This window comes from Scyliorhinus canicula, chromosome 19 (genome assembly GCF_902713615.1).
Source record: "Scyliorhinus canicula chromosome 19, sScyCan1.1, whole genome shotgun sequence".
NCBI lineage: Eukaryota > Metazoa > Chordata > Chondrichthyes > Carcharhiniformes > Scyliorhinidae > Scyliorhinus > Scyliorhinus canicula.
In genome coordinates, this window is record NC_052164.1 from 42,779,534 (window position 1) to 42,806,966 (window position 27,433).

The 27,433-nt window shown below is 45.9% G+C and overlaps 1 protein-coding gene across 3 annotated transcripts in view; it reads left to right on the forward strand.

Annotated features, from left to right (window-relative positions):
* myo1d (myosin 1D) overlaps positions 1-27,433 on the forward strand; it is a 711,487-nt gene that overhangs the window by 243,213 nt on the left and 440,841 nt on the right. For all 3 annotated transcript variants that reach the window (XM_038778976.1, XM_038778977.1, XM_038778978.1), the window contains exons 12-14: positions 17,133-17,203; positions 19,329-19,403; positions 27,082-27,214. In XM_038778976.1, the coding sequence (XP_038634904.1) occupies positions 17,133-17,203; positions 19,329-19,403; positions 27,082-27,214 (279 nt within the window). The remainder of the gene's footprint in view (positions 1-17,132; positions 17,204-19,328; positions 19,404-27,081; positions 27,215-27,433) is intronic.

Genomic DNA, 27,433 nt, shown 5'->3' on the forward strand with positions numbered 1-27,433 from the left:
TGAGGACCCGGCCCTGGGGCTGGTGTCAGAGAGAAGAAGGGCGTGCTGTGGGACCTGCAACTTGCCGGTTCCCGCGGCGCGTACGTGAGGTCGCGGATCCGTCTCCTGACTGACATGGTCCGTGGCTCGCCCTCCTTCTACTCGCTGGAAAGAGGACGCGGGGCCCGTCGGCAGATTTCTGCGCTGTTGGCCGACGACGGGTTCCTCGTCTCGGATCCGGAGGGGGTCAGGACCCTGGTTAGGGACTTTAATTTTGACCTCTTCTCACTGGATCCGTCCAGCAAGGACTCTTGCAGAGTTTTGTGGGAGGACCCTCCGCAGGTCGGTCCGGAGGGTGCCAGGAAGCTTTATCAAACCATCAATCTCCAAGAGCTGATCGGCGCCCTGGGTAGCTTGTCACGGGGCAAAACCCCGGGGCTGGACGGGCTGACCTTGGAGTTCTTCAGGGCATTCTGGGACGTCCTGGGGAGCGACTATTCCCCTATGGGGGAATGTATCACGACCGGGGAGATGCCCCTTTGTCATTGCCCTGCTGCCCAACAAGGGGGATCTCCGCCTACTTAAAATCTGGCAACCGGTCTCTCATCTCAGCACAGACTACAAAAGTTTTGCCAAGGCAATGTCTTTACGCCTTGGCTACGTGCTGGACCACATGATTCACCCTGACCAGTCCTACACAGTCCCGGACCGCACAATCTACGATAACATCCATCTGGTCCGGGACATAATTCATTGTACCCGGAGGACTGGTATGTCGAGCGCCTTCCTGTCTCTTGACCAGGAGAAGGCGTTCGACAGAGTGGGGCACGTGTATTTGCTCGGGACTCTGCGAGCCTTCGGTTTCGGGACGCACTTCGTCGCCTGGATCTGATTACTGTACGCCACCTCAGTGTCTGATTAAGGTTAACGGGTCCCTGAAAGCGCCCCTTCACTTTGGGAGAGGAGTGCGCCAGGACTGCCTCTTGTCCGGCCAACTTTATTCTCTGTGTGTGGAGCCTTTCCTACGGAGGAGGTTGTTGGGGCTGGTTCTGCGCTAGCCGACATGGAGGTCGTCCAATCGGCTTACGCTGATGACGTGCTCCTCATGTTCACTGACCCTGATGACCTGCGGAGGATGCGAGAGTGCCAGGCTGTGTACTCCGCCGCGTCTTCTGCTAGGATCAACTGGGCTAAATGTTCCGGACTCCTGGTCGGTCCGTGGCGGATGGATCCCTCCCAGAGGAGTTCAGGCCCTTTAGCTGGAGCCGGACCAACATCTTCTACTTGGGAGTCTATCTTTACCCTGCAGAGGAAGCCTGGCCGGCAAACTGGCAGAGCTGGAGACCAAGGTCACCACTCGCCCGGGACGCTGGACAGGACTGCTCTGAGTGCTGTCCCACAGGGGTCAAGTTCTTGTCATAAACCAGCTGATCGCCTCCATGCTGTGGTACCGGCTGGTCACTTTGACCCCTCCCCCTGACTTTGTCACACGCATCCAGAGAACCCTGCTTCGGTTCTTCTGGGACAAAGGATTGCACTGGATCACTGCGGAGGTCATGAGTCTCCCGATTGTGGAGGGCGGTTTGGCTCCGTTGTGCGATTTTCTGTAAGTTGAGCCTCCTCCACGATGGTGTGCCCTGGCGACGTATTTCTTCCACCAGGTGCACGGCCTGAACTACGACATGTAGCTCCTGTTTGTTGACCGGAATGATCTTTGGTACTCTTTGTTGGAGCTGCCCGTCTTGTACCAGGACCGTCTCAAAGTCTGGAACACTGTCGTCACGCACCGCAGCTCTCCCCCGTCAGGAGTGGTGGCTGTCGTTAGGGAGCCGCTGTTCAGGAATCGCACCTTTGCCAATATCCATTCAGGTGGCTGGCGGGGTGGACAGCTGTGGATGCTGGGGTGACCAGGCTTGGGGATGTGCTGGGCGGCGGAGGGGCAGGCTGGGTGGTGGAAGGGCGGGCTGGAATGACACCCTACGAGCTTGCCACGCGAGCAGCGGTTTCTGTCCGGTGCGCAGCCAATGCTATCCAAGGCCTCAAAATGGTTGTCCTTGGCCCCATGGGCACACTTGGAGTCGAGGCTGCATGGTTGTGCGGTGGCATCCCGTCTGAGCAGACCCCTGCTCGGACGGAATTGCACAAAAAAAAAAGTACGGTTAAGGGTGGGGGGGGGGGGGGGGGGGGTTGTTGGGTGACGGGTATAGGGTGGATGCGTGGGTTTGAGTAGGGTGATCATTGCTCGGCACAACATCGAGGGCCGAAGGGCCTGTTCTGTGCTGTACTGTTCTATGTTCTATGTTCTATTGGTCCCAAATCCCAGAACCCCCCTCCCCAGGTGCTGGTGCCCCACAGCCCCAGCCGCCTCGCGGAACTACCCTTCGTGCCTTTTCGCACTGCGCGGTAGGGTTTCCTGTATGGCCTGCTGTTGAACACCTTCCTTCCTTGTCCTTGCCCGCTGCCCGGACACGCCTTGGCGTGCCTTGCTGCCGTCCGGCAGTGGAGGTCCCCACTGGAGGTCCTTCTATGGAGGTGTCCTCCCCATAAAAGTAGGGGACCTGGGGTGGAGGGTGCTGAGCATGGCAGTACCTTGCAACCATCATTTGAACAACTTCACAGCTTTGCCAGAGTCCTGCCACTTTTGTGGCCTGGTGGAGACCGTGGAGCACGTTTGTGTGGTCGGTCCTAGGCTGCACTCCCTTTTTGATTTCTTGTCCGTGTTGTTTTTAAGGTTTACTGTGCACTTCAGCCCCACGCTCCTGATCAATGGACATCCAGTGCGGAGGGAGCAGGTAGGGCGGAGGACCTTCTTGTGAACCTGCTCCTGGCCAAACTTGCCATTTATAGGTCCAGGCAGCGGGCGGGCGACCAAGGAGGTCGTCCAGCCTGACTGTCTGCCCATCTTCCACAGCCTCGTTCGCGGTCAGGTGTCCCTGGAGCGGGAGCATGCGGTGTTCACGGGCACACTCGAGGCCTTCCGTGCTCGGTGGGCACCGCAGGGTTGGATTGCCTTATTGACCCCGATTTTCACACTTTAATTTGATGGGTTTTTGATAAGTTTTTATTTCCTTTCTCGTTCGTTTTGGGCTGTGTTCCACTCGTTGTTTTGGGGCACTCCCCTCTTTTGTTTTATCCATCAGTTACTTTTTTTTTTGCTTGGTTGTCACACCCAGCATCACGCCAGTGTCAGTGGTGGATGCTGTACTCCTGTATGTGTAGATAAATGTACAGGTTATCAATTCACAAAAAAACAAAAATAAGAAACAAGACAAAAAAACATAAAAATAAATTTTTTTTTTCTTTGTAAAATTAGAGTAGTAAGACCATATAAAAGGTCTAAACCAACAGCAACTTTTAAGTTCATTAACTAAATAAAATAAATACTAGACATTAGATAAAAACGAACCCTTAATATCCCTCAGTCACCAAACTCACTATAGCACTGAAATGCACCCAAATTCAGCATTCAGTGCAAACAAAGTCTGCACTGCAGCTGGCTCTTTCAAGGAGCATCGTAAAGGGGAAAAGAGAAGTTGGGAATTGGAGAGGATTAGATAGGGAATTCTAGAGTTTAGGGCCTACAGCCATCTGAAGAGACAGCCACCAATGTTGCAGCATGTAAATTAAAAGCAAAATACAATGGCTGCTGGAGATCTAAAATAGAGACAGAAAGTGCTGGAAAAAAACTGATCAGGCTTGGCAGAATCTGTGGAGAGAGAAACTAGAGTAAAAGCTTCGAGTCCAATATGACACTTCTTCCAAATGAGGATGCGAATTTTAAAACGGAGCCGCTGTTTGACAAGGAGCCAGTGGATTGTCATAGGTAAATGGAACTTCATGTGCATAAGGATATGGAAAACAGTTTTGGATGACCTCAGGTTTACACAGGTAGAATCATGAGCGCATTAACATAGTCAAGTCTATGGGTAACAAAGACATGATGAGAGTTTCAGCAGCAGGTGAGCAGAGGCAAGAGTGAAGCCGGGTGATGTTGTAAAGGTGGAAATGGATGGTCTTAATAATGCAATGGATATGTGGTCAGAAACTATTCCTGAGGGTCAATATGACACTAAGGTTGTGAACAATTGGCTTAGTCTCTGTTAATTGCCAGGAGAGGGATGGAGTCGCAGTGTCTGGGGAATGGTGGTTGAACCAAAGACAATGGGCGCGATTCTCCGACCCCCACGCTGGGTGGGAGAATCGCGGGAGTACCGGGCGATTCACGCTACGCCGCCCTGGCTCCCGCACGTGATTCTCCCACCCACTGATTGTCAGGCCGGCGTCTCTGAAAGACGGACTCTTTTCCCTCCGCCGCCCCGCAAGATCAATCCTCCATGTTTTGCGGGGTGGCGGAGGGGAGGACAGCAGCCGCGTATGCGCGGGTTGGCGCCGGCCAACCTGCACATGTGCAGGTGACGTCATTTAGGCCAAGCCGCTTTGACGTGGGCGCCAAGGCCCAGCAACCGAGATTGACGCGCCGCCACTCCTAGCCCCCTGGGGGTGGGAGAATAGGGGGCGAGGAGCGGCCTCCGACGCTGGAGTGAAACACTCCGGTTTTCACTCCGGCGTCGGCACTTTGTCTCCCTTTGGGTGAATTGCGCCCAATGTCTTCAGTTTTCTCAGTATTGGAGAAGATTTTTCATCATCCAGTACTGGATGTCAGACTTTTAAAAAATTCATTCATTGGGTGTGAGCATTGCTGGCTAGGCCACCATTTTTACAGCCCATCCCTAATTGCCCTTGAAGAGCTGGTGGTGAGCTGCCTTCTTGGAGCTGTTGCAGTCCATGTGGTGTTTCGACACCCACACTGCTGTTAGGGAGGGAGTTCCAGGATTTTGACCCAGAGACCGTGACGGACCAACAATTTTGTTCCAAGAAAAAAAAGTTTGAGACTTGGAGGGGAACTTCCAGGTGGTGGTGTTTAATGTATCTGTTGCCCTTGTCCTTCTAGATGGGTAACAGTTGTGGATTTGGAAGGTTCTATCTGAGGAGTCTTCTAATGCACCTTTTATTTGGTATACATCGCTGCTACTGTGCGTCGATGGTGGAGGGACTGTATGTTTGTGGATAGCATGCTAATCAAGCTGTCAAGCTTCTTGAGTGTTGTTGGAGCTGTACTCATCCAGGCAAGGGAGAATATTCCATCACGCTCCTGGTTTGCATTTTGTGGATGGTGGACAGGCTTTGGGGAGTCAGCAGGTGAGTTACTCAGCAAAGGATTCCTAGCCTCTGACCTGCTCTTGTAGGTCAGTATAGTATTTATATGGCTCGTCCAGTTCAGTTTCTGGTCATTGGTAACCCTTAGAGGATTGATAATTTGCATTAGTGTCACAAATAGGTTTACATTAACCCTGCAATGACGTTACTGTGAAAATCCCCTGGTCGCCACACTCTGGCGCCTGTTCGGATACACCGAGGTAGAATTCAGAATGTCCAATTCACATGACAAGCACATCTTTCGGGACTTAGGGCAGCACAGTAGCATTGTGGATAGCACAATTGCTTCACAGCTCCAGGGTCCCAGGTTCGATTCCGGCTTGGGTCACTGTCTGTGCAGAGTCTGCACATCCTACCCGTGTGTGCGTGGGTTTCCTCCAGGTGCTCCGGTGTCCTCCCACAGTCCAAAGATGTGCAGGTTAGGTGGATTGGCCATGATAAATTGCCCTTAGTGTCCAAAATTGCCCTTAGTATTGGGTGGGGTTACTGGGTTATGGGGATAGGGTGGAGGTGTTGACCTTGGGCAGGGTGCTCTTTCCAAGAGCCGGTGCAGACTAGATGGGCCGAATGGCCTCCTTCTGCACTGTAAATTCTATGATAATCTATGACTTGTGGGAGGAAACTGGAGCACCTGGAGGAAGCCCACGTAGACACGAGAATGTACAGACTGCGCACAGACAGTGACCCAAGCCGGGAATCAAACCTGTGTCCCTGGTGCTGTGAAGCAACAGTGCTAACCACTGTGCTACCGTGCCACCCCATGGGGGATTCGGCGATGCTAATGCCATTGAATGTCAAGGGGCAGTGGTTTGATTCTCTCTTGTTCGAGATGATCATTATCTGGCACTTGCGTGGCTCAAATGTAACTTGCCACTTGTCATCCCAAGTCTGGATATTTTCATGTGTTCATGTACTGCTTCATATCTGTGGAGTAAACATCCCCAATTCTGAGCTTCCTATGATAGGAAGATCATTGATGAAGCAGCTGAAGATCGTTGCACCAAGGACCCTACCATTGGGAACTCCTACAGTGATGTCCTTGAGTTGGAATGGTGGGCCTCCAACCACCATCTTCCTTTGTTATTGGTACAAAGCCAACTAACACAGAGCTTTCCTCCGATTCCTATTGACTCCAGTTTTGCTAGGTCTCTTGGATGCCACACTCGCTAAAATGCTGCCTTGATGTCAAGGGCAGTCACTCTCACCCCAGCAGTCTGATAATTTCACAACAGTGAGGGAGTTGAGAAGTGGTGATGAGATACAGCTGGGATGTTGTTAACACACTTCTGAAAACTAACACTGGACTTTCGGAATGTTGCTCAAGGGCAGGGTTTGGATGAGATATAGGGGACGAAGGGACAGATTCTTGGAGGACATCAGAAGTAATTTTATGGGAGCAGGAAGAGAAGCCATTGCAAATGATAGTCTGAATACAATTAATTAGACAAGAATGGGACCAGGCAAGTACAGTCCTACTACATTGTATAACTGTTGACTTGTTTTGGAGGAAGTTGATGTGGCCAACCATGTCCATGGCTACAGCAGGTTGAGAAGATGTGGGTTGATAGTTTAAGTTTGTCACAGTCACATAGGATGCCACTTGTGACTTTGATGCGAGCCATGGTGGCATGGCATCACAGTGGTTAGCACAGTTGCTTCACAGCTCCATTTCGGTACTGTGGAAGGTCTGAATTGGAGGAATTAAAACAAGCAGCAATTCTATAGATTCCTTTTAACATTTTAAAAACTTGACCAGATTACCTCACAACTCTCTATTCAGGATAAAATCCAAATTTATGTAGGTCTGTCCTCCTAATTTACTCCTCTGAATTGTTGTGTTATTTTGGCAAATCTGCGCCATGCCCCCTCCAAGGAAATGAATGTGAAAATAAACCTTTCTGATCTCTGTTCTCTCAAATGCACTACATGGAGGAGGATAATAGATGTGACCCATGGCCTTTGATCTTAAATGACCTGAATCCAAAAGGCAGTATGAGGAATGACAGTACATCATTAGGGTTCCCATTCCTGATCCATTGTTGGAAAAAGTACATTGGGTGAGAAGAGGTCCGTGTTCAGCTTTGATTCCTCCAACTCCTCCAGTCAATTACTCTGTTGAAGTGCGATGATGTACAGGAAGGCTGACAATATGTCCCACTCTGCAGACTAAATAAACATTAATCTCCTGAGTCCTGCTGTGAGCAAACCTGTAGAAAAATCATTGGCTTCTTAAAATAAATTTGTGCATTTGCTTTGGATATTTCATTATTTTTACGGTCGTTCATTACTGGAATGCAGGTGGCGTTTTAAGGCCCGATTTAATCCCCATCTCCAATTGGGCGACCAATGACTGGAATGCGGTGATTGAAGACAGGAAGTCACATGATGAAACCTCCAGGCATCTGGCAACCACAATTGCTGCATCATTATTAGCAACCTTCCTTCCTTTCTCCTTCAGCTTCTTTGAGCACCCTTCATGTCAACTAACATTTTATTTGGATTTGTTGGGTAGTTTTGCAGCCAGATTCCCTTGCTGCTACATCCTTGTCCAACAGCAACTTCTGGAATTGGTTTTGAAGGAGGGAAATGGAAACAATTGCAATTATTTTCAAATGAAAGACGCTGATGGAAGTATGAGAACGCAGGTGATCGTGACCTTGAATAGGATGCGATGTGTGTGGCAGAGTGAATTGGAAATACTGTGCAACAGAGTTTCCAGTTTTTGAAGATCAATTTCCTGAAGCAATACCAAGGAAAAGAGGGTGGAGTATCATAGAAGAATCAGTTAATGGTTACAAATAACCCAGAAGGAGGCGCATTGAGTCCATGCCTGCTCCCCCAACGCCTTCCTTGCAGCCCCGCAATTTATTTTTCCTTCAGATGCTTCTCCAATTCCTTTTTGAAAGCCGTAATCGAATCAGCATCCACCGGACTCTGGGGTAATGTATTACAGATTGTAACCACTTCTTTGGGTGCCATGTCTTACAATGTTAATGATAATGGTTCTCCAATCTTCACATTCCTTGAAAGCAGCCAACATCTTGTACCTGTTCTGATTCTTGAACTGGTGTTGTATTTCCTCCTTTGCCTCCCTCTTGTTCTGCTGCCCTCAGTTTTACCAGATGTTTCTTTCTACTAAGTAGGTGCCCAAGGATTGTTGTCGTCTCCTGATGATCTATTGCAAAAGTTCTTGCATTCCTTCTTTCCTCAAAACTTCTCAGCAATTGTATCTGTAGTCTAACTGTCATCACGTGTCAGAAACCAAATGTCTTTTGCCTTTTATTTTATCTTCCATTGCCATCCATCTTTCACATCCAAATCGTAACATTAATCAGATGTAATGTTTTAGTAATCCCATTCTGGTTTCTATTTCTAAAGAGGTCTGATTTTGTGAACTTCTGATTTGCCAGAGTCGAACGTTTCCCTGATGTTATCATCAGATGTTATTCAGCCCCCTAGATAAGAAAATAATTCTACTTGTTTTATTCCTTTTAATTTTTGAAATGTTTGAAATGCCGCATAACGTGGACATATGGGGCGGGATTCTTCTGCAATTGGTGGGATGGCCTGACGCCGGCGCCAAGAACAAAGAACAAAGAACATTACAGCACAGGAACAGGCCCTTCGGCCCTCCCAGCCTGCGCCGATCCAGATCCTTTATCTAAACCTGTCTCCTATTTTCCAAGGTCTACTTCCCTCTGTTCCCGCCCAAAAACGGTGCGAACCACTTTGGCGTCGGGCCAGCTGGAAGTTGCGGAATCATCTGCACTTCCGAGGGCTAGGCTGGCGCCGCAGGGGGTGGTACTGCATCAACCGGCGGCGAAGGGCCGGCGTGAGTGCTGCACGCGCAGAACCGCCGGTGTGGTTCCGCACATGCGCAGACCGGCTGCCGTGTTCCTGCACATGCGCAGGGGGGTTGTCTTCGTGCCGACCATGGCGGGGCCCTATAGAGCCCAGCACGGAAGGAAGGAGTGCCCCCATGGCACAGGCCTGCCCGCAGATCGGTGGGCCCTGATCGCGGGCCAGGCCATCGTGGGCCCCCCCCCCTTCCCCGGACGGAATCCCTCCACGGCTCCCCCCCCCCCCCTCCTCCCTGAGGACTCCTCTAGATGGCCTACCAGCCAGGTCCTGTCATGTCAGACCATGTCCATTTCACTCCGGCAGGACTGGCCCGGAACTGACGGCCGCTCGGCCTATCGGGGCCCGGAGAATTTCCGGGGGGGCTGCTGCCAACGGCCCCCAACCGGCGTGGCAAAACCTCGCCCGAAATCCGGCACTGGAGAATACGGCAGCCGGCTTTGGAGAGGCGGGGGAGTGGGATTCATGCCGCCCCCCCCCGGGGATTCTCCGACCCGGCAGGGGGTCGGAAAATCCCATCCATGGTGTCAGAAGTGGGATTATTGATAGCAACGTATTATTTGATTAAGGTGGTCAATGGCGATAAGAAAGTTGGAAACAAACTGCAAGGAACGCAGAATGGTAACCCAAGGTATGGAACACTGAAGCCTAAATAGAGAGAAGCATGCCTAAGAAAAGCTTTTGCCAGACACCGAATAATGCAGAAAATGGACAGATACAACTGGATGAGCAATGGAGACAGAAAAGCAAGACCCCTTGGGTCAGGATACACAAGAAGCATGAGCAAAGATGTGCGTGGTAAATTGCCCCCAATTGGGGAAACAAAAATTGGGTACTCTAAATTTTTTTCAAAAGTGCAGCTTTATAGAAATGCTTCTAGAACAGAGTACCACTACCATTCCATCACACAAACAAACAAACAAAGAAAAGTGCAGCACAGGAACAGGCCCTTCGGCCCTCCAAGCCTGCCCCGACAATGCTGCCCGTCTAAACTAAATTCTTCCACACTTCCCGGGTCCATATCCCTCTATTCCCATCCTATTCATGTATTTTTCAAGATGCCCCTTAAACGTCACTATCGTCCCTGCTTCCATCACTTACTCCAGGCACCCACTTCCCTCTGTGTAAAAAAAAAACTTGCCTCGTACATCTCTAAACCTTGCCTCTTGCACCTTGAATCTATGCCTCCAAGTAATTGACCCCTCTACCCTGGGAAAAAGTCTCTGACTATCCACTCTGTCTATGTCCCTCATAATTTTGTAGACCTCTATCAGGTCGCCCCTCAACCTCTTTCCTTCCACTGAGAACAAACTAAGTTTATTCAAACTCTCCTCATAGCTAATGCCCTCCATACCAGGCTACATCCTGGTAAATCTTTTCTGCACCCTCTCTAAACCCTCCACATCCTTCAGGTAGTGTGGCGACCAGAATTGAACACTATACTCCAAGTATGGTCTAACTAAGGTTCTATACAGTTGCAACATGACTTGCCAATTTTTATACCCAGTGCCCCGGCCAAGTACCTTTTCCACCTGTTTGGGTTGTGGGGGTGAAACCCACGCAGAGACGGGGAGCATATGCAAACTCCACATGGGCAGTGACCCAAGGCCAGGATTCAAACCCGGGTCCTCAGCGCCTTGGTCCCAGTGCTAACCACTGCACTATGTGCTACACTTTCTGAAGTTATTATTCTTCTGATTCAATTCCATGTGACAGACTAAGATATGAAAGAACTGTCAAGGCTGAACACTGTGTTATATTGGGATAGGAAGTAAACATCGTGTTGTATGCTCTTGGAAGCGAGCAATATTTTTGAAAAAGAAAGGGGGATGTGATGATACGCACCTGCATGTATTATAAAGCAAAGGTGCTCAGTAGAGCGAGGGTTAATGTGGACTGGAGAGTGGGACCACCCACAGTGTGATGTATATAGTCACATGGTTAGAGAACAGTCTAGAACAGAACTTTGGAAGCAGCTAGCCTGCATGATGGTAGCTGTAGTGAACTGCATATCTGCATGTACACAAGGGGTTAATGTAAATACACTACAACTAAATAATCACTAGAGGGAGCACTAGAGATGTATAAGTAGACAGACAAGTCAGGATCAGCCTCTTCACAGGAACAGTAGCTTGTGACTAGACACAGACGGACAGCTCAGCGCAGGTGCAAATAATCATAAGTACATCTTAATTAATTTTGTTCCTGTAACATCTAGTTTAAGCTCTGGAGAGAGAACAAACTTACTCAATAAAGCATTTGCTTCAAGACTACGAGCATTATTCGGACATAAGAAATAATATAGTAGTAACCCCATGCATGATCATACTTGGAACTGTAATTAGTTAAAGCCGACCAATAAAGTTGTTTATGTTTAAACACAGACCTCAAGAGTTCATAAATGAACCACCACTGCAACATAACCCACATTATGTACATAATATGACAGTCATTCGACCTCGATGCAAAAATAACAGTGGAATCAAAAGGAGTAAAATAACGTGTATAATTTTATTTTCTGGGTAGTCTGATGACATCATATTGTAAGCACTAGCTGTTTCAAAATATATAAGTTTCCCCTTGTGTTGCCTTTAGTTCTTTGGCAAAGTCAAGTGCTCGCAAACTGACGGTGAGCTCAACCTGTTTTTTAAAAAAATACTACTGCATTTTGTGTGCTTAACTGCAAGCTGTACCACTTGATCATTATTGAGAGCAATTTCTAAAAAAAAAGTGCAAGTAGGTTGTACTGGTCAAGTTCACAACTACCCTGTGCTGATGAAGGTCTCTCCTGTGTGTTTTGTGTTCAAGATGAGGACAGAACAAAGATTTCAAGTCTTTCAGTTCACGCTCTAATTAGTTCAACACCGAGTAAGCCAGCAAAACCTTTACTTGGCTATCCACGTAGTGCATGATATCACCTTAATTCTTCAGATTTACACAATCCTGTTTATGATCAGTTCTAGGTCAGAGGGTATTAAATTTTGATCCATAATCCTGCTGAATACTCTATAACTAAATAGTCAGTGTTCAGCTGAGCATTTCGAATGGATTGAAAGCTCCATTGAGCCATTTAGATTTGGGGTTAAGTACCTTTGCAGTGAATCTACGTTTTAATCTTTGAACCCCGATATTAGAAGCCATATGCTGTTTGAGAAGGATTAAAAATCATATTAGCAAAGGAGTTTCAGCTTTGGGTTCAATCATGATCCAAGCACAAATTCCATTCAGTTATGCTTCTTTTGAGAAGTGGATGCTTTTTCTTATGTTTCCAATTAAACTTATTTGCATATTAGACATAGACATAGAATTTACAGTGCAGAAGGAGGCCATTCGCCCCATCGAGTCTGCACCGGCTCCTGGAAAGAGCACCCTACCCAAGGTTAACACCTCCACCCTATTACTGAGAATCAAATCTCCAATGAACCAACACAATAGGTACTGTTTTACAGGACAAGCAAGTCAGTAAAAAAAAATTGCATTAAATATATTCCTGGATGAAATCTTTATTAATGCCAGTGCAAATGGGTTCATCACAAAAATAAGCATTTTTTTAAAAAGCAGAAAATCTGATCCACAACCTGTGAAGAACCCAATTTTAAATCATTCCCAATGACATTACAAGCCATAACAAAGCATTTATTAATTTAATTGGTGTCCTCTAGTCAGTTTCTTAGTAAAACGAAAAAAAAAAAAGTTTAAAGCATTTCAAATGTGCCTATTAATACATCGATACATAGAAGACGGTAGCACTGTGGCTTCACAGCGCCAGGGTCCCAGGTTCGATTCCCTGCTGGATCACTGTCTGTGTGGAGTCTGCACGTTCTCCCCGTGTCTTCGTGGGTTTCCTCCCACAGTCCAAAGACGTGCAGCTTAGGTGGATTGGCCATGATAAATTGCCCTTAGTGACCAAAAAGGTCAAGAGGGGTTATTGGGTTACAGGGATAGGGTGGAAGTGAGGGCTTAAGTGGGTCGGTGCAGACTCGATGGGCCAAATGGCCTCCTTCTGCACTCTTATGTTCTAAGACAAGGAACAGGAGGAGGCCTTTTGGCTCTTCGAGTCTGCTCCGCCACTTATCATTATCATGGCTGATCATCCAACTCAATAGCCTAATTCTGCTTTCTACCCATAATCTTTGATCCCATTCTCTCCAAGTGCTATATATAACCACCTCTTCAATATGTCCAATGTTTTAGTATCAACTACTTCCTGTGGTAATGAATTCCACAGGTTCACCACTCTTTCAGTGAAGAAATGTCTCCTCATCTCTGTCTGAAATGGTTTACCCTGAGTTTACCCTGTAGGGCAGTGGATGTTGTCTTTATGGACTTCAGTAAGGCCTTTGACAAGGTCCCTCATGGCAGACTGGTACAAAAGGTGAAGTCACACAGGATCAGGGGTGAGCTGGCAAGATACATACAGAACTGGCTAGGTCATAGAAGGCAGAGAGTAGCAATGGAAGGGTGCTTCTCTGATTGGAGGGCTGTGACCAGTGGTGTTCCAAAGGGATCAGTGCTGGGACCTTTGCTGGTCGTAGTATATATAAATGATTTGGAGGAAAATGTAACTGGTCTGATTAGTAAGTTTGCAGACGACACAAAGGTTGGTGGAATTGCGGATAGCGATGAGGACTGTCAGAGGATACAGCAGGATTTAGATCATTTGGAGACTTGGGCGGAGAGATGGCAGATGAAGTTTAATCCGGACAAATGTGACGTAATGCATTTTGGAAGGTCTAATGCAGGTAGGGAATATACAGTGAATGGTAGAACCCTAAAGAGTATTGACAGTCAGAGAGATCTAGGTATACAGGTCCACAGGTCACTGAAAGGGGCAACATAGGTGAGAAGGTAGTCAAGAAAGCATAAGGCACGCTTGTCTTCGTTGGCTGGGGCATTGAGTATAAGAATTAGCAAGTCATGTTGCAGCTGTATAAAACCTTAGTTAGGCCACACCCGCCATCCCTGGAATCAGCCTGGTAAACCTTTGCTGCACTCCATCGAGCGCAAGAACATCCTTCCTCAGAAAAGGAGACCAAAACTGCACATTATATTCTAGGTGTGGCTTCACCAAGACCCTGTATAATTGCAATAACACATCTCTGCTCCTGTCCTTGAAACCTCGCAATGAAGGCCAACATACCATTCGCCTTCTTTACTGCCTGTTGCACCTGCATGCTTAAGTTCAGCAACTGGTGCACAAGGACAGCCAGGTCCCGCTGCACACTCCCCTCTCCCAATTTACAACTGTTTAGGTAGTAATCTGCCTTCCTGTTTTTGCTTCCAAAGTGAATAACCATACACTTATCCAAATTTTCTGCATCTGCCATTGATTTGCCCACTCGCCCAATCTGTCCAGATCATGCTGTAGGATCCCTGCATCCTTCGTCACAATTCAGCCTCCCACCTAACTTGGTATCATCTGCAAACTTTGAGATATTACATTTTGTTCCCTCATCCAAATCCTTAATATATATTGTGAATAGCAGGGGTCCCAGAACCGATCCCAGTGGCACCCCACTAGTTACTGCCTGCCAATTTGAAAAGTACCCATTAATTCTTACTTTTTTTTTTCTATCCACCTTAATATACTTCCCACAATCCCATGCACTTTAATGTTACTTGTTTATTCACTTAAAAAGAAGCTTAGTTTTGAGAACTTTTTTGAAAACACAAATGGGTATAATTAATAGAAATACGAGGGTGATTGAATCAATGGGCATCATAACCGGTTTTTGAGCGAGGCCAGGTTCTAGCAGGATTTTTTTTAAGACTAGCACAAAAGGTTGCAGGAACTTGATTTGCATTGAGCATAACTTGCATGTTTTTCCATTTGTACATTTTTGTCCAATTTCAGGGCACATTGTGCACTGAAGCAACATAGCCTAGCATAAACTCCTGCCTTAGTGTTTAATTATTGCCAGGGCCAGATATTAGATAGTGAATGCAACTAAAATTAAACCAATCCTTTCTATCTTGCTTTCAGAAATGCGTTCTGCCTTCCAGAAATGTCACTGATGTCGAGCAATAGCCGACATCATCACTAATATATATAACCTGCATCTAATCCTGCATATAAACCAAATTGATATGAATAGTGATATTTATTTCTGCATTTAATAATTTCCATTGCATATCTGTTGGAGGAGTTTGAAACAGTTGGAAACCAAATTGTTTAACCACTTGCCTCGGGCAGTACTACGATAACATTCTAAACATTGACATCGAGGATGGCTCAATATTGAAAGTGTGCAGTATATTCCCTGCAGCAAATAGTTTTGAATAAAACCGTTTCAACCCTTATTTTGGTCAGGGAAATGGGTTTTGTACATTGAGGCAAGTTTTTGTTGTGCGATCTCAGTAGGAATATGGTAATCATGTTTGCAAAAGTACAGCCCGATTTTTCAATAGATGACAAATGGTGTTGATCTACCCTACTGTTGGTGAAACTGTGAATGTACCTTTTTGAGTCCAACTCGCTTTCACAGGATGGACTGAATGCAGTAAAGCAGTATCCTGGATTGTGGTGCGGGTGTTTAGACATCAATTTGAATGCATTTGAAGAGAAGAGCTAAAGATTTATTCATTTACAAAAAAAAGAATATCTGAAACATGATGCAATTTGGTTAATGCTCGTAATAAAGTATACCACAGTTGAAAAAAGCCCATTGTGCTTTTTTCCCTTTAGAATATCTTCTTCCAAGTTATTGCAAGAGTACTTTTGGGTTTTCAACAACTCTGATTTTAACACCCTTAATTAGCAGGCTCCTCTCTTTTTCCCCCCCAAAAAAAGAAAAACAAATAGAACTTGCACTGAGTCCAGGCGAGGAGGAGTGAACTGCCTCCCCTCTATTCAGCCTCCTCAGTTGGTCACAATAAATGTTTTTACATTTTGGTTCCACATGCATGCCTTTTCTAGCTATGCCATGAACAATAAGCAGTAAGGAAAATTGGAGTCCACACAGTTATGTCCTTTGCTTTTGTCTCGAGAATCATTAAATGTTGCAGCCTAGTTAAATGAGCTAGTTTCTGGAGTGCAGTGTTGCAATTTGTACACAAACTCGGTGTTTTGGTAGGGCGACTTCTTGAACCGGTTGTCTTTACTCGCTTTCACTTGAAAGGTGGCCTCACGTTGTAAAGTCACGTTCTGTCCCATTTCCAAATGACAGAATTTCCAGTCAGTTGAGGGTTTCAAAAATCAGATTTTAAAAATCGCGGTATAGCTTCACAACACTTGGAAAGAAGGGGTGCCAGTGAAATTTGTCTGAACTGGTCTTGCACACCTTAAAATGGAACTCCAATATTAATTTTTTTTTTACTGGGATTTGAAAATTTTGAATTGTTTTTTCCTTCCTGCTCTCCCTTTTTCAAGGAATTTCCACCACTAAAAACCACATGGGGGACTCTCTAGTATATTGTTATTGATTTGTTTTAAATACTTATCAGTTTTGAAGTTGGCCAGTCAGATGGAATTTTGACAAAGTTCCATGCAGAAATATAATTCACGATAACCATACAACGTTGATCCCTTTGAAGTTGTGATCAGACAAAATTTGATGGGATCCCATCCAGCAATGCAATCAGTAAGCTCGTACAACTATATCAAAGTAAGTATTTGTGTAAGTGGAGCTTTGCCATGTTTACATGATCCCATATGCACATCCAGTCATATCTAAGGAAATACCTAAACCGCAGCAATATCCTATCCATTTCACAATCGAACATGGAAATATATCACTTTCAACTTGGCAGAAAAGCATCCTTTTGGTCTGGTGATCAGAAGCTACTGTCTGAACAATTAATGACAAGTGAATCTGAAAAAATCTACTCATCTGCAATACTGTCTTTAGCTGAAATGAATTAATTGTGAAAAAGGTTATTTTGTAAAAATCAGGTGGCCACGTGCTATGATACAACCTCTGAACTAGCCGCCAGAACTTTAAATAAATGCTGCAGTTTGCTAGTACAAGTAACCATTGTGTAATTGCTGAGTATTCTGGCACCATCTTTCCTGCGGTGGTCGCAAGCTATTGTGAAGAAAGCCGAATGATCTACACATTTTATCTTGCTCTTTTTTTCAGCTTTGTGCAACTGATAAGACCATGGATTTTGATCGAGACTTTCGGATCAAGCACTATGCTGGGCATGTTGTGTAAGTTCGACAGCGCTGGTGTTGAAAGTATTCTTCCTATAGAACATAGAACACTACAGCGCAGTACGGGCCCTTCGGCCCTCGATGTTGCGCCGACCTGTGAAACCATCTGAAGCCTATCTGACCTACACTATTCCATTTTCATCCATATGTCTATCCAGTGACCACTTAAATGCCCTTAAAGTTGGCGAGTCTACTACTGTTGCTATGGTCACCCAAACATTGTTCTCCTTTCCATTTCCCCCCGCATCTCAGATAAAATGTCAGTCCCACGTGTCCTTGGTGCCAACATTGCAAGGATGCCAATAAAGTGGGCCATAGCAAGCATAATATCGATAATTTTCAGTTAGGTATGCTTTTGATCACCAATTATCTGTTTGCAGATCCAAAAATACATACTGTCCTTTCTCTTTAAGATGTTGACACTTTCTGGGTAAAATTTCATGGGTGGCAAAAGCAGTGCAGTGCAGTATTTGAGCCAATAACCTAGAGAGATGTTCCTCCACTCTGAAAGTGCTCAGCCTTTTAACAAGCCCCTCAGCTGAAGGTTGCACAATTTTATTTCTGCTAGTGCATTTATCTCGGCCATCATTTGCTACATGATATTGTGAGAACCTCACCTACATAACTGTGGACGTATGTTTTAACCTTTCTTCAGGATGTGGCATCACTGGTGAGGCCAGAATTTATTGCCCATGTCTAGTTGCTCTTGAGAAGCTGGTGATGAGCTGCCGCCTTGTTTCCTGCAGATCCTGCAGTGAATGCATTCCCAAAGTGGCATTAGGTTATGGAATTCCAGAATTTTGATCCTCGGATCCTCGGATGGTGATGTCCAGCACGAGGGGACATAACTTTAAATTGAGGGGAGATAGATATAGGACAGATGTCAGAGGTAGGTTCTTTACTCAGAGAGTAGTAAGGGCGTGGAATGCCCTGCCTGCAACAGTAGTGGACTCGCCAACACTAAACGCATTCAAATGGTCATTGGATAGGCATATGGACGATAAGGGAATAGTGTAGAGGGAATTTAGAAGGGTTTCACAAGACGGTGCAACATCGTGGGCCGAAGGGCCTGTACTGCGCTGTTATGTTCTATGTTCTAAATCAAAATAGCATGTGGCTTAAAGAGGAATTGGAGTTGGTAGTGTTCCCACCCACCTGTTGTCCATGTGACCCTGGATGGTGGTGCTACCAAAGAAGACTTGGCAAGTGTCTGTACGGCTTACTATGGAGAGTGCAAACTACAGTTGTGGTATATCATTGGTGCAGGGAGTGGATGTTTAAGCTGATGGATGAGGATGAAGTGGACTGCTTTCGACCGACTTCTTGAATGTTGTTGTATTGCACCGGTCCATGCAAGTAAAAACTATGCTGTCAGACCCGTGTGTGCTGTATGTCTTTCATACTCCACTCTATCCAGGCCTCGCAGTATCCTGTAAGTTTCAATAAGATCCCCCTCGTCCTTCTAAACTCCAACAAGTACAGACCCAGAGTCCTCAACCGTTCCTCATACGACACGTTCTTCATTGCAGGGATTATTCTTGTGAAGCTCCTCTGGACCCCTTCCAATGCCAGCAGCGTTGGCCGTAGCGGCTGCAGTAGGGGCTTTGGTTTAACAAAAGATGGTACCCTCTGATAGTGCAGCGCTCTCTTGGCACAGTGAGATTTTTCTAAGCTTGAGTGGTACTTGAAACCACAGCCTTCTCACTCAGGAGTGGAGAGTTCTTTTGATCCTGTCACCTGAGTCACTGCTGATGCCTTTCAGCGTGCAGCTACAGCCAAGGCTCTGGAACCTCCTTCCTAAACCTCTCTGCATCCCAACCTCTCTCTTTCTCCCTTTAAGATGTTTCTTAAAATTTATGTCTTTGACTAACCTTTCAACTGCCAGTCCAAATGACTTGGTTGTATGATAATTTGTGTCTGACGATGCTCTTGCTAAGCACCTTGGGATTTTTTTTGTTAAAGGGCAAATACGTTCAAGTAGTTGTTGCTGATGGTTGGAGGTGCAAATCATAATACTTCGGGCATCATGATGTGGGGCAGGGTTAATTAACTAAATGTTTTTCTTCCTGTCTGACACATGTTTGTCAAAAAAAAAATCCTTTTCTTTTTTGTTTCTATACAGTTATTCCGTTATTGCCTTCATTGACAAAAACAAGGACACTCTGTTCCAGGATTTCAAACGACTAATGTATAACAGGTTAGAAGAGAGTAAATAATTTTATTGATCTTTGAAAGGAAAAAATATACAAGATTCTCTTCATACAGTTGTCTAATCATAAGAATTTGTCTAAAGTTGATTTATTTGTCACTTGCTTGGCCGTTTTTAGTACACATTTCACACTTTATTTGCTGCAGCTGAAGAAAGTATTGCAGCATGTATTGAGCCCAAAGTTTTGCATAAATCAGCGTGCTTTAAAGCATGGTTACAGAAATACTATTCATTACCTGTGATTGCAGACCTCAAACTGTCTCGCTGCTAACGAGTATGTTGAGATTGGTCTATCCATTCCTTTTTTTTGCTATTCCTTTTGCAACTATGTTTCTAAAATTCAAGCAAGATGGAGCAGGTTGACTGAGTGGTGCAAGGTTCCAGACTCAATGGGTGCTCTGCTTGCCTTGACTAAAGCTGGTGAATACTTTGCTGATGATACCAAACTTGGAAGTGTGACATGACACCAATCTACTGCAGCCAGGACATAGGTAGGCTGGCAGGCTACATAGAAACCGGCAAATGGAATTTAAAACAGAAAGTGGGAAGTGTTCATTTTGACAAAAGATAGGGACAGGCAATATATATATCCAACAGCATGGTCCTCAAAAGTGTGCAGGCATAGCGGGAACTGGGGTTAAAGTGCCCACGTTTTTAAAGGTGACAGGACATATTGAGAGTGTAGTTAGCAACGCCTATGGAATCTTGTGCTTCATAAATAGATGCATTGGTAGGAATTTTCCAAATGTTTGGCTCAGTTTCAGCGCCAGAACCGATGCGAATCCTGCCGGACCCGGTGGCGCAATCCGGAAAAAAGATTAACTGTTTCGATGGCATGTCGCTTTTTAATGGGATTGGGGGGGGGGGGGGGACCACATGAAAAACACTCTGTCTGTGGCACAAAGCATCTGATTCGCTTGCCCCCAGGGTCAGCTGAGTAGTTCTATCAAAGTGGGTGCTGCATTTAAACAGCTCCACAGCACTTGCACACAGCCAAACCAGGAGTATATCAACAAAGAAGCCAGCTCCTTCATGTAGGGGTATTCCCCCATCCACTTGATACCATAGAGGAGAGAAGGGGAATAATTTACCCTCAGGCTGGTAGGAGACCCTGCAGCAAGATACCAAACTCTGCCTGGGAGACGGTGGCAGCACTGGTCAGTGTCAGCAACCTCCTCAAGAGGACGGAGTGCAATAACGCATGAAGATGAATAACCTACTCCATTCCGCCAGGGTAAGTGCTCCCTGTATCTTCCCAACACTCCACCTTGCTGTCACCCCCACATGCTTCCACCGAGCAGCGTCCCAGCACCTGAGTTCCCACAAGCTTCTTCACACCCCCTGGCCGCCCTCACAACCTCTCCCTCCTCGCGTGCCATGCCCATACATGCCAGGTTTCATCAACATTTGACCCACCAGACGGCCAGCTAACATCATCCCCATTTGTGTTCCTGAGGATAAGCTTGTTCACTCCTGCCACAAGCGAGTGAAGACAGGCAGGCAGTGGGATGCCAGAGCTGAAGATTCTGACTCCTTCACCCACCTCCCAGTGGCATGGTGCTTCTCCCCATCGTGGTGCTAGTGTTCTCAGTAGACATCCATGCCTGCCAGATGGTTAGTCCCTCTCAGAGCCAATGTTTTAATTGCAGTGATGGGACTCGAGCATGATTCAGTGAACCCTAGACCCTCGCCCCTCATCCCCTTCTAGGACAAAGGGGCAAAGGATTGTATGGCAGAACCTCACTCAGACATGAGCTGAGGCATCAGTTCGCTGGCAGCAGACAGGAATCAGACATAAGCATCAGCTGAGGAGCATCAGAGACCATTACTCGCTGCGAATCATCATCACCCTTCTGCAATGACCAGGCAGCAGGCGATCAAGGACTCCCAGTCCCAGCACCCAGATGATTGATACCTCCGCCATCTTCAGCCCCTGGTCGCAGAGGTCACGACATCCTGGGGATGGTCACGCTGTAGGGAAATGAGCTATTGTTCCTCCATGAAGCGGGAGGCAATGATGGCATCTCTAGCCCTCTTGCCCTGGAGCACCCTTGCTTCAACCTGACCTCCATTCTCAGGATCCTCACTGGGCTTTTTGCAACACCCTTGTCTTCCTTGTCCGAGGACACATGCCACTCCTCGAGGTTATCCTCAGGAAGCACCTTGTCCTGCTGCATGTCCAGACCACAACCTAATGCGGGAGATCCTCTGTCAAGGCAGTGGGACCCCATCTTTCAACAGGCTGATGCACCACTCGATGACAGTTCAGGTCGCACTGTGCACCTCACTGCACCTGGTCAAGCAATGGTCTGTGGCCTCTGTCCTAGTGTCATCAGCCACGGCTTGAGGGGATATCCCCTGTCCCAAGAAGCCACCTTGTAGCCTGGAGTGTCCTTTAAAGATTCCCCCAATCTGTGACTGGTCAAGGGTGTCAGTGTCATGCATGTCCCCTGGAAAAAGGGCACACACGTGCATAAAACATAGTTAATGGTTGCACACCAGCTGGACATTGAGGAAGTGGAACCCCTTCTGGTTGATGATGGGAGCTCCCTGGTGCCATGAGGCACAGAGAGCAATATGGGTGCAGTCTATCACACCCTGCACCTGTGGCAGACGAGTTATGTGCCCAAACCCCATAGCCCCTCATCCTGCCGAGCCTGGTGCAGGATAAAGTGGATGTAGTCCAGAGCTGATGCAGACATTGCATCCAGCACCTCACATATGACCTTAGGCTGGATGCCTGAGAAATACCAGAGAGGTCCCCATGGAGCCCTGGAAAGACCCTGTAGCAAAGATGTTGAGGGCTGCAGTGACTTTGATGGCCACAGGGAGCGGTGTCCTCCACCGCCATGTGGCGCCAGATCTCCAAGAATATGGCGCAGGTGCCCCACACACTCGTTCATAAGGTAGAGTCTTCGATGGCACATGGTGTCAGACAGCTCCAGGAAGGACCCATAAGTCCAATAGACCCGTGATCTTCTTCAGCGCCTTTGTGCCTGCTGCACAGCTGCTGCGGTCTCCTGACTGGCAGGTTTTGGGGCCTAGCAGAGAAACAATCCCATTGCCTCTTCATCCCATGAGCACTGAACCTGAGGATTCATCCTATTCCTTGACTTTAAACTGTTTTGGGGAGCTGACATTGCTTTGATGATCAATTAGTGTCACAAGCATGTGACTCAGGAATGTAACAAGGCGTGATTACTTTGTCCTTTGGGGAGAGGCAGATCTAATAGGCACCCTTATTAAGGCTACATAATTCAGAAAGTTCATTGCTGTCACATCCCAACGCTTAAGCCTCCTGGACAACAAATCTATTGGTCAAGACTCTTTTTCCCTCCAGGTGGGTACTATGTTACTTCCCATTTCGGGGTCTTATCCATTCAACACATTAGGCATGGCCCGATAGCTGACATCACAGCACACTCGCCATCCCTGCCCCACACTCCCATCAAACAGACTGCATCCCCTCAACACAGATTGGGTACTCACACAGTACAGACTGCACACACCAAGATCAATACTAACTCCAGCCCCCGCCCCAAGAGTAGAGCCTTATGCCCCTGACAGCTGCCCGCGCCCCTCTCCACAAACAGCCTCGGCCACCCCCACCAGAAAATCCCGGTGTGGGAAGGCTCAATGATGGCTGAAGATGCAACATTAAACTCGCTAAGTAGATGCTAATTAATTCATGTTAATCAGATTCGTACCCTTCCTGGGCATGAACCTGATTGCGTTCTGAAATCTCGCTGACGCAAATCCCATTTTTGGCCTCATGCGATATTTAGTGGCCATGGTGGAATTTGCACCCACTTTTGGCGCCTCACAATATTTAGTGGCCATGGCGGGATTTGCACTCGCGGCTAATGGGCCCGTTAAATCACAATCATTGTATACAAAAGCAGGGAGAACCTTCATTAGGCTCTGGTTCAGTAACAACTAGAGTTCTAGTCACCACCTTTCAGGAACGATGGGAAGGTCCTTGAGAGGCCGCAGGGGAGATTTACCCAAAGGATTTTAGCTGCAAGGTTAGGTTGTGAAAATTGGAGTAGGTCTTTGTGCAAAGGGATATTTGCTAGAGGTGAACAAGACTATGACAGTTTAAGCTGAGGTAGTCAAGGAATAGCTGTTCCCATTAACTGATGATAACAGGATTAAGGGGCGCAGATTTTAGCTTCTGGGCAAGAAGCACAGGAGGGTTACAAGAAGAACATTTTACACAGTGAGTGGTAATATCTTGAATCTTACTGCCTATGAGAGTAATGGAAGTGTAGATGATCAATGATTTAAAAAGAGGAATTGGATAGATGCTTGAAGAAAATGAACTTGCTGGGCTGTTGAGGGCCAATCGGGCAACCGAACTGGCTGTACCGAGAGCTGACATTGACTTGATGGGCCAAATGGCCTCCTTCTATGTCGCAATGGCTCTTTGACTATGGTAACTAATGGCCATGTATAAGAGGAACATAGAACTTGGAAACATGCATTAACAATCTAATTTATCAATTTGGCAAATGTCAAAATTATATATTAAATTTCTACCCATGTGACACCATATTTAAAACAGGTGGCACCTGGAGAATTCCATAAGATGAGTCGACCACAATGGTTGCATGTAGCCTAACCAAAAATCAGGAAATTTACTAATTTAAGATGGTAGATGGCCAGGGTTCCTGTTCATCGCTATTCGGCAACCTTCACTGGTTGAGCCATATTGTGTAGACATCAGGTTAGCATAGGAGAGGCTCGGCTATAATGTTCGACATAGTGATTGGATTGTTAGCATTTCATTTCTAAGTTTATATTTTAAGAATGGTCACTTGGGGAAGATATGAAGGCAAGATCTCAATGCTATCCTCACCTAGTCTCTCTAGTTCAGTGAAAATATGTCTTTATTTAATTCCATTCACGTCTCTAATCGATCTGAGTAACTCCAGCTTTTGGCTTTTCTTACTAAGAAGAAGACAGCAAAGGGACTTGGTCTCATTTGTCTATTTCCAGCCCTTTGGCAGCATCTTCTGCAGTCATATGAGCATCTTCTAAAAGAAGACACTTGGTTCGACATCTCCAACAGCTCTCTTTCCCTTCAACTGTCTGTGTTGTGAGACTGCTTGTCCAACATCCATTTCAAAGTGAGCTGCAACGTCTTCCAATTAAACACACAAAACCAGAAGCCATTGCCTAACCACAGACTCTGTGCCCTTGGCATTAATTCTATCTCCCTTGTTGGCCACCGTTGCAAGTTGAACAAAACCACTTGCAATTTCTGTGTCCTATTTGATCCAAGCTGACTCTTAATTCCATTTACTCTCACTCTGTAGGATTGCTCACCACTGCTCTTATCCTATCTGCTGCTATTCTGACCCTCTGTCTGACATCAACTTGAGATTCTTTAATATGCCAATACCTTAATCATTTTTCACATCATGCATTGGTGAGTCATCGCCCCATCTATGCTGGCTTACATCAACCCAATATATCCAATTTAAAATTAGAATTTTCCTGTTTGAATACTGTTATGCTTTGTTCCTTGATACTGCTGCAGTCCCCTTCAATGTTACAACCCTATCAAACCTCAGACCCTACTGTCTCTGATCTTTGTGTGTCCTGCCTTCACTTTGTCTCAATATTCTGTCCCTACCTAGGGCACCATGTTCTGGCATCCTTGCTGAAGCCTCTCTCCCTCTCCCTTTAATGATTTTTAATGGGCAGCACGGTAGCATAGTGGTTAGCACAATTGCTTCACAGCTCCAGGGTCCCTGGTTCGATTCCCGGCTTGGGTCACTGTCTGTGCGGAATCTGCACGTTCTCCCCGTGTGTGCTTGGGTTTCCTCCGGGTGCTCTGGTTTCCTCCCACAGTCCAAAGATGTGCAGGTTAGGTGGATTGGCCATGCTAGATTGCCCTTAGTGTCCAAAATTGCCCTTACTGTTGGGTGGGGTTACTGAGTTATGGGGATAGGGTGGAGGTATGGGCTTGTGTAGGATGCTCTTTCCAAGAGCTGGTGCAGACTCGATGGACCGAATGGCCTTCTGCACTGTAAATTCTATGAAATCTCCCTTAAAATTCATCTCTCTGATCAGGTTTTTGATCACCCTTTCTAACATCTCCTCCTAAGGCTTGGCATCTAATTATTTCCAATTACCTCTGCGAAATGCCTCAAGATTTTTTTTTACTGCAGTAAAGGTGCTTTAATACAGAGTTGTTTTCTCTGGAGAGTGTAGGGGATAACATTTCTAGAAGAAGGATAAATCATCTGCATGTTAATATCCAGGTTTTGCAAGGAGCAGCTTTTACTTTTAAAATCAGTTTTTGCTGCTTACTGATCTAATCGAGTGTGCAATTTCTGACCAATTGAACTGAAAGCCAACGATTCTTTAATCGAGGAATCCACTGTGCGAACAATTCAGCTTTGCTTCCTGACTTGTCCTTCATAGCTGCCCCTATCTCCTGTCTGTTGCCATCGCTATTTCAGGAGGCTTGAAATCTACTGCTTGCAAATGGTAAGCATTAATGCAATCATTTCCGGAGATGGGGAATTCTGCCCGTAACTTGCTATACTAGCCAATTCCATGCCCCAGCAGAGACATCAACTTGGAGCCAGGGGTGGACATGATGAATAGTGACTTTGTGGGAATAGGGTTGTGGGGGAAGAGAACTATACTGGTGTGGGAATTGGGTTGGAGGAGGGAGTAGAATTCTGGTATGAACTGTGGGGGTGAGAAGAGCTGTGATCTGAAGTGAGAGATGGGGAAAGATATCCGGTGTGAACTGTGAAAAGAGCAAAGGGTAAAGAAAACTGTATGAAAACAAAGGGCAGTACTAATGTGAATTGATGTGAAATGGAGGAAAAAGATGCCACCGTCCCCTGGAAAAAGGGAAACATTTATTTTAAAACAAGTGAATGCTCTAAAAAGCCAGAAAACAAGCAGATTTAACCACCGAGACTTGCAGTACGTACCTACTGTAATCTGCAATTTCTCTGGACAGAAATTAGGTAAAGTTCCAATTGTTTCAGCACACATCGTTCTATAATATTTTGCCATGATTGGGCCTTGTCAAGGTAATGAAAGTGGATGTGTGGGTGGGCCCTAACCAGTGCTTTCCTTTGATTCATTTTAATGTTTTACAATGTTTTCTGTAATCTCACCATCAAGCGAGTGAATTCATTCTAGAACACTTGTAACAAATTTAAGCTGAGCTTTTTCGGAAAAAAATTCATGAACCTGTTTTGGGTGTCATGTAGAGTTACAGTTAATGGTATGTTCAGCCAAGAAAATGTACAGTTACACAATAGTCACTGAAATATCTAATCACTTGGAGCGCACACTGAATTTGAAGGGAAGTTGGCTGAATGGTGAATGTAGATCTGGTAGTGTTTCTTGACCAATCTTTTAGTACGATGTATCCAATTCAATATTACTTAATTGTCCTTACAGATAATCATTTTGGATATTCATTGCTCATTCCATTAAAAATTGCCTAGAGTAACCAGGAAAAGAAAGAAAAGTACTCTAAAACACAGACTTGGCCTGGCTTTATGTGTGTAGCATATGGTTGAACTTTTATTTGTGGGGCTATCAATATATTATACACATTGTTCTAAAATGTTCAATGTTAAAATGTTTCAAAAGTTCTAATTGACACATAACTTTGCTTATTCTTCACCAGCTCAAATCCTGTGCTGAAGAATATGTGGCCAGAGGGAAAGCTGAGCATCACAGAAGTGACTAAACGCCCATTAACTGCTGCCACTTTGTTCAAATTTTCAATGATTGCATTGGTAGAAAACTTGGCATCAAAGGTAAGTCAGCAATAAGTGTTTAGCATTCCCAATTTACCACATTTCTCTACTTTAAAGGTGCACTGGAACAAGCAAATTTTGTGGTGCAATCATCTCGCCAATTGCCTGTAATTTTAGGATATCTGCTTTTTAATGAACAATATTTACTTTTTTTTTAATGGAACCACAATCTAAGAGAGACAGAATTGACATTTACTAAAAGTTGTATAATACGGTAAC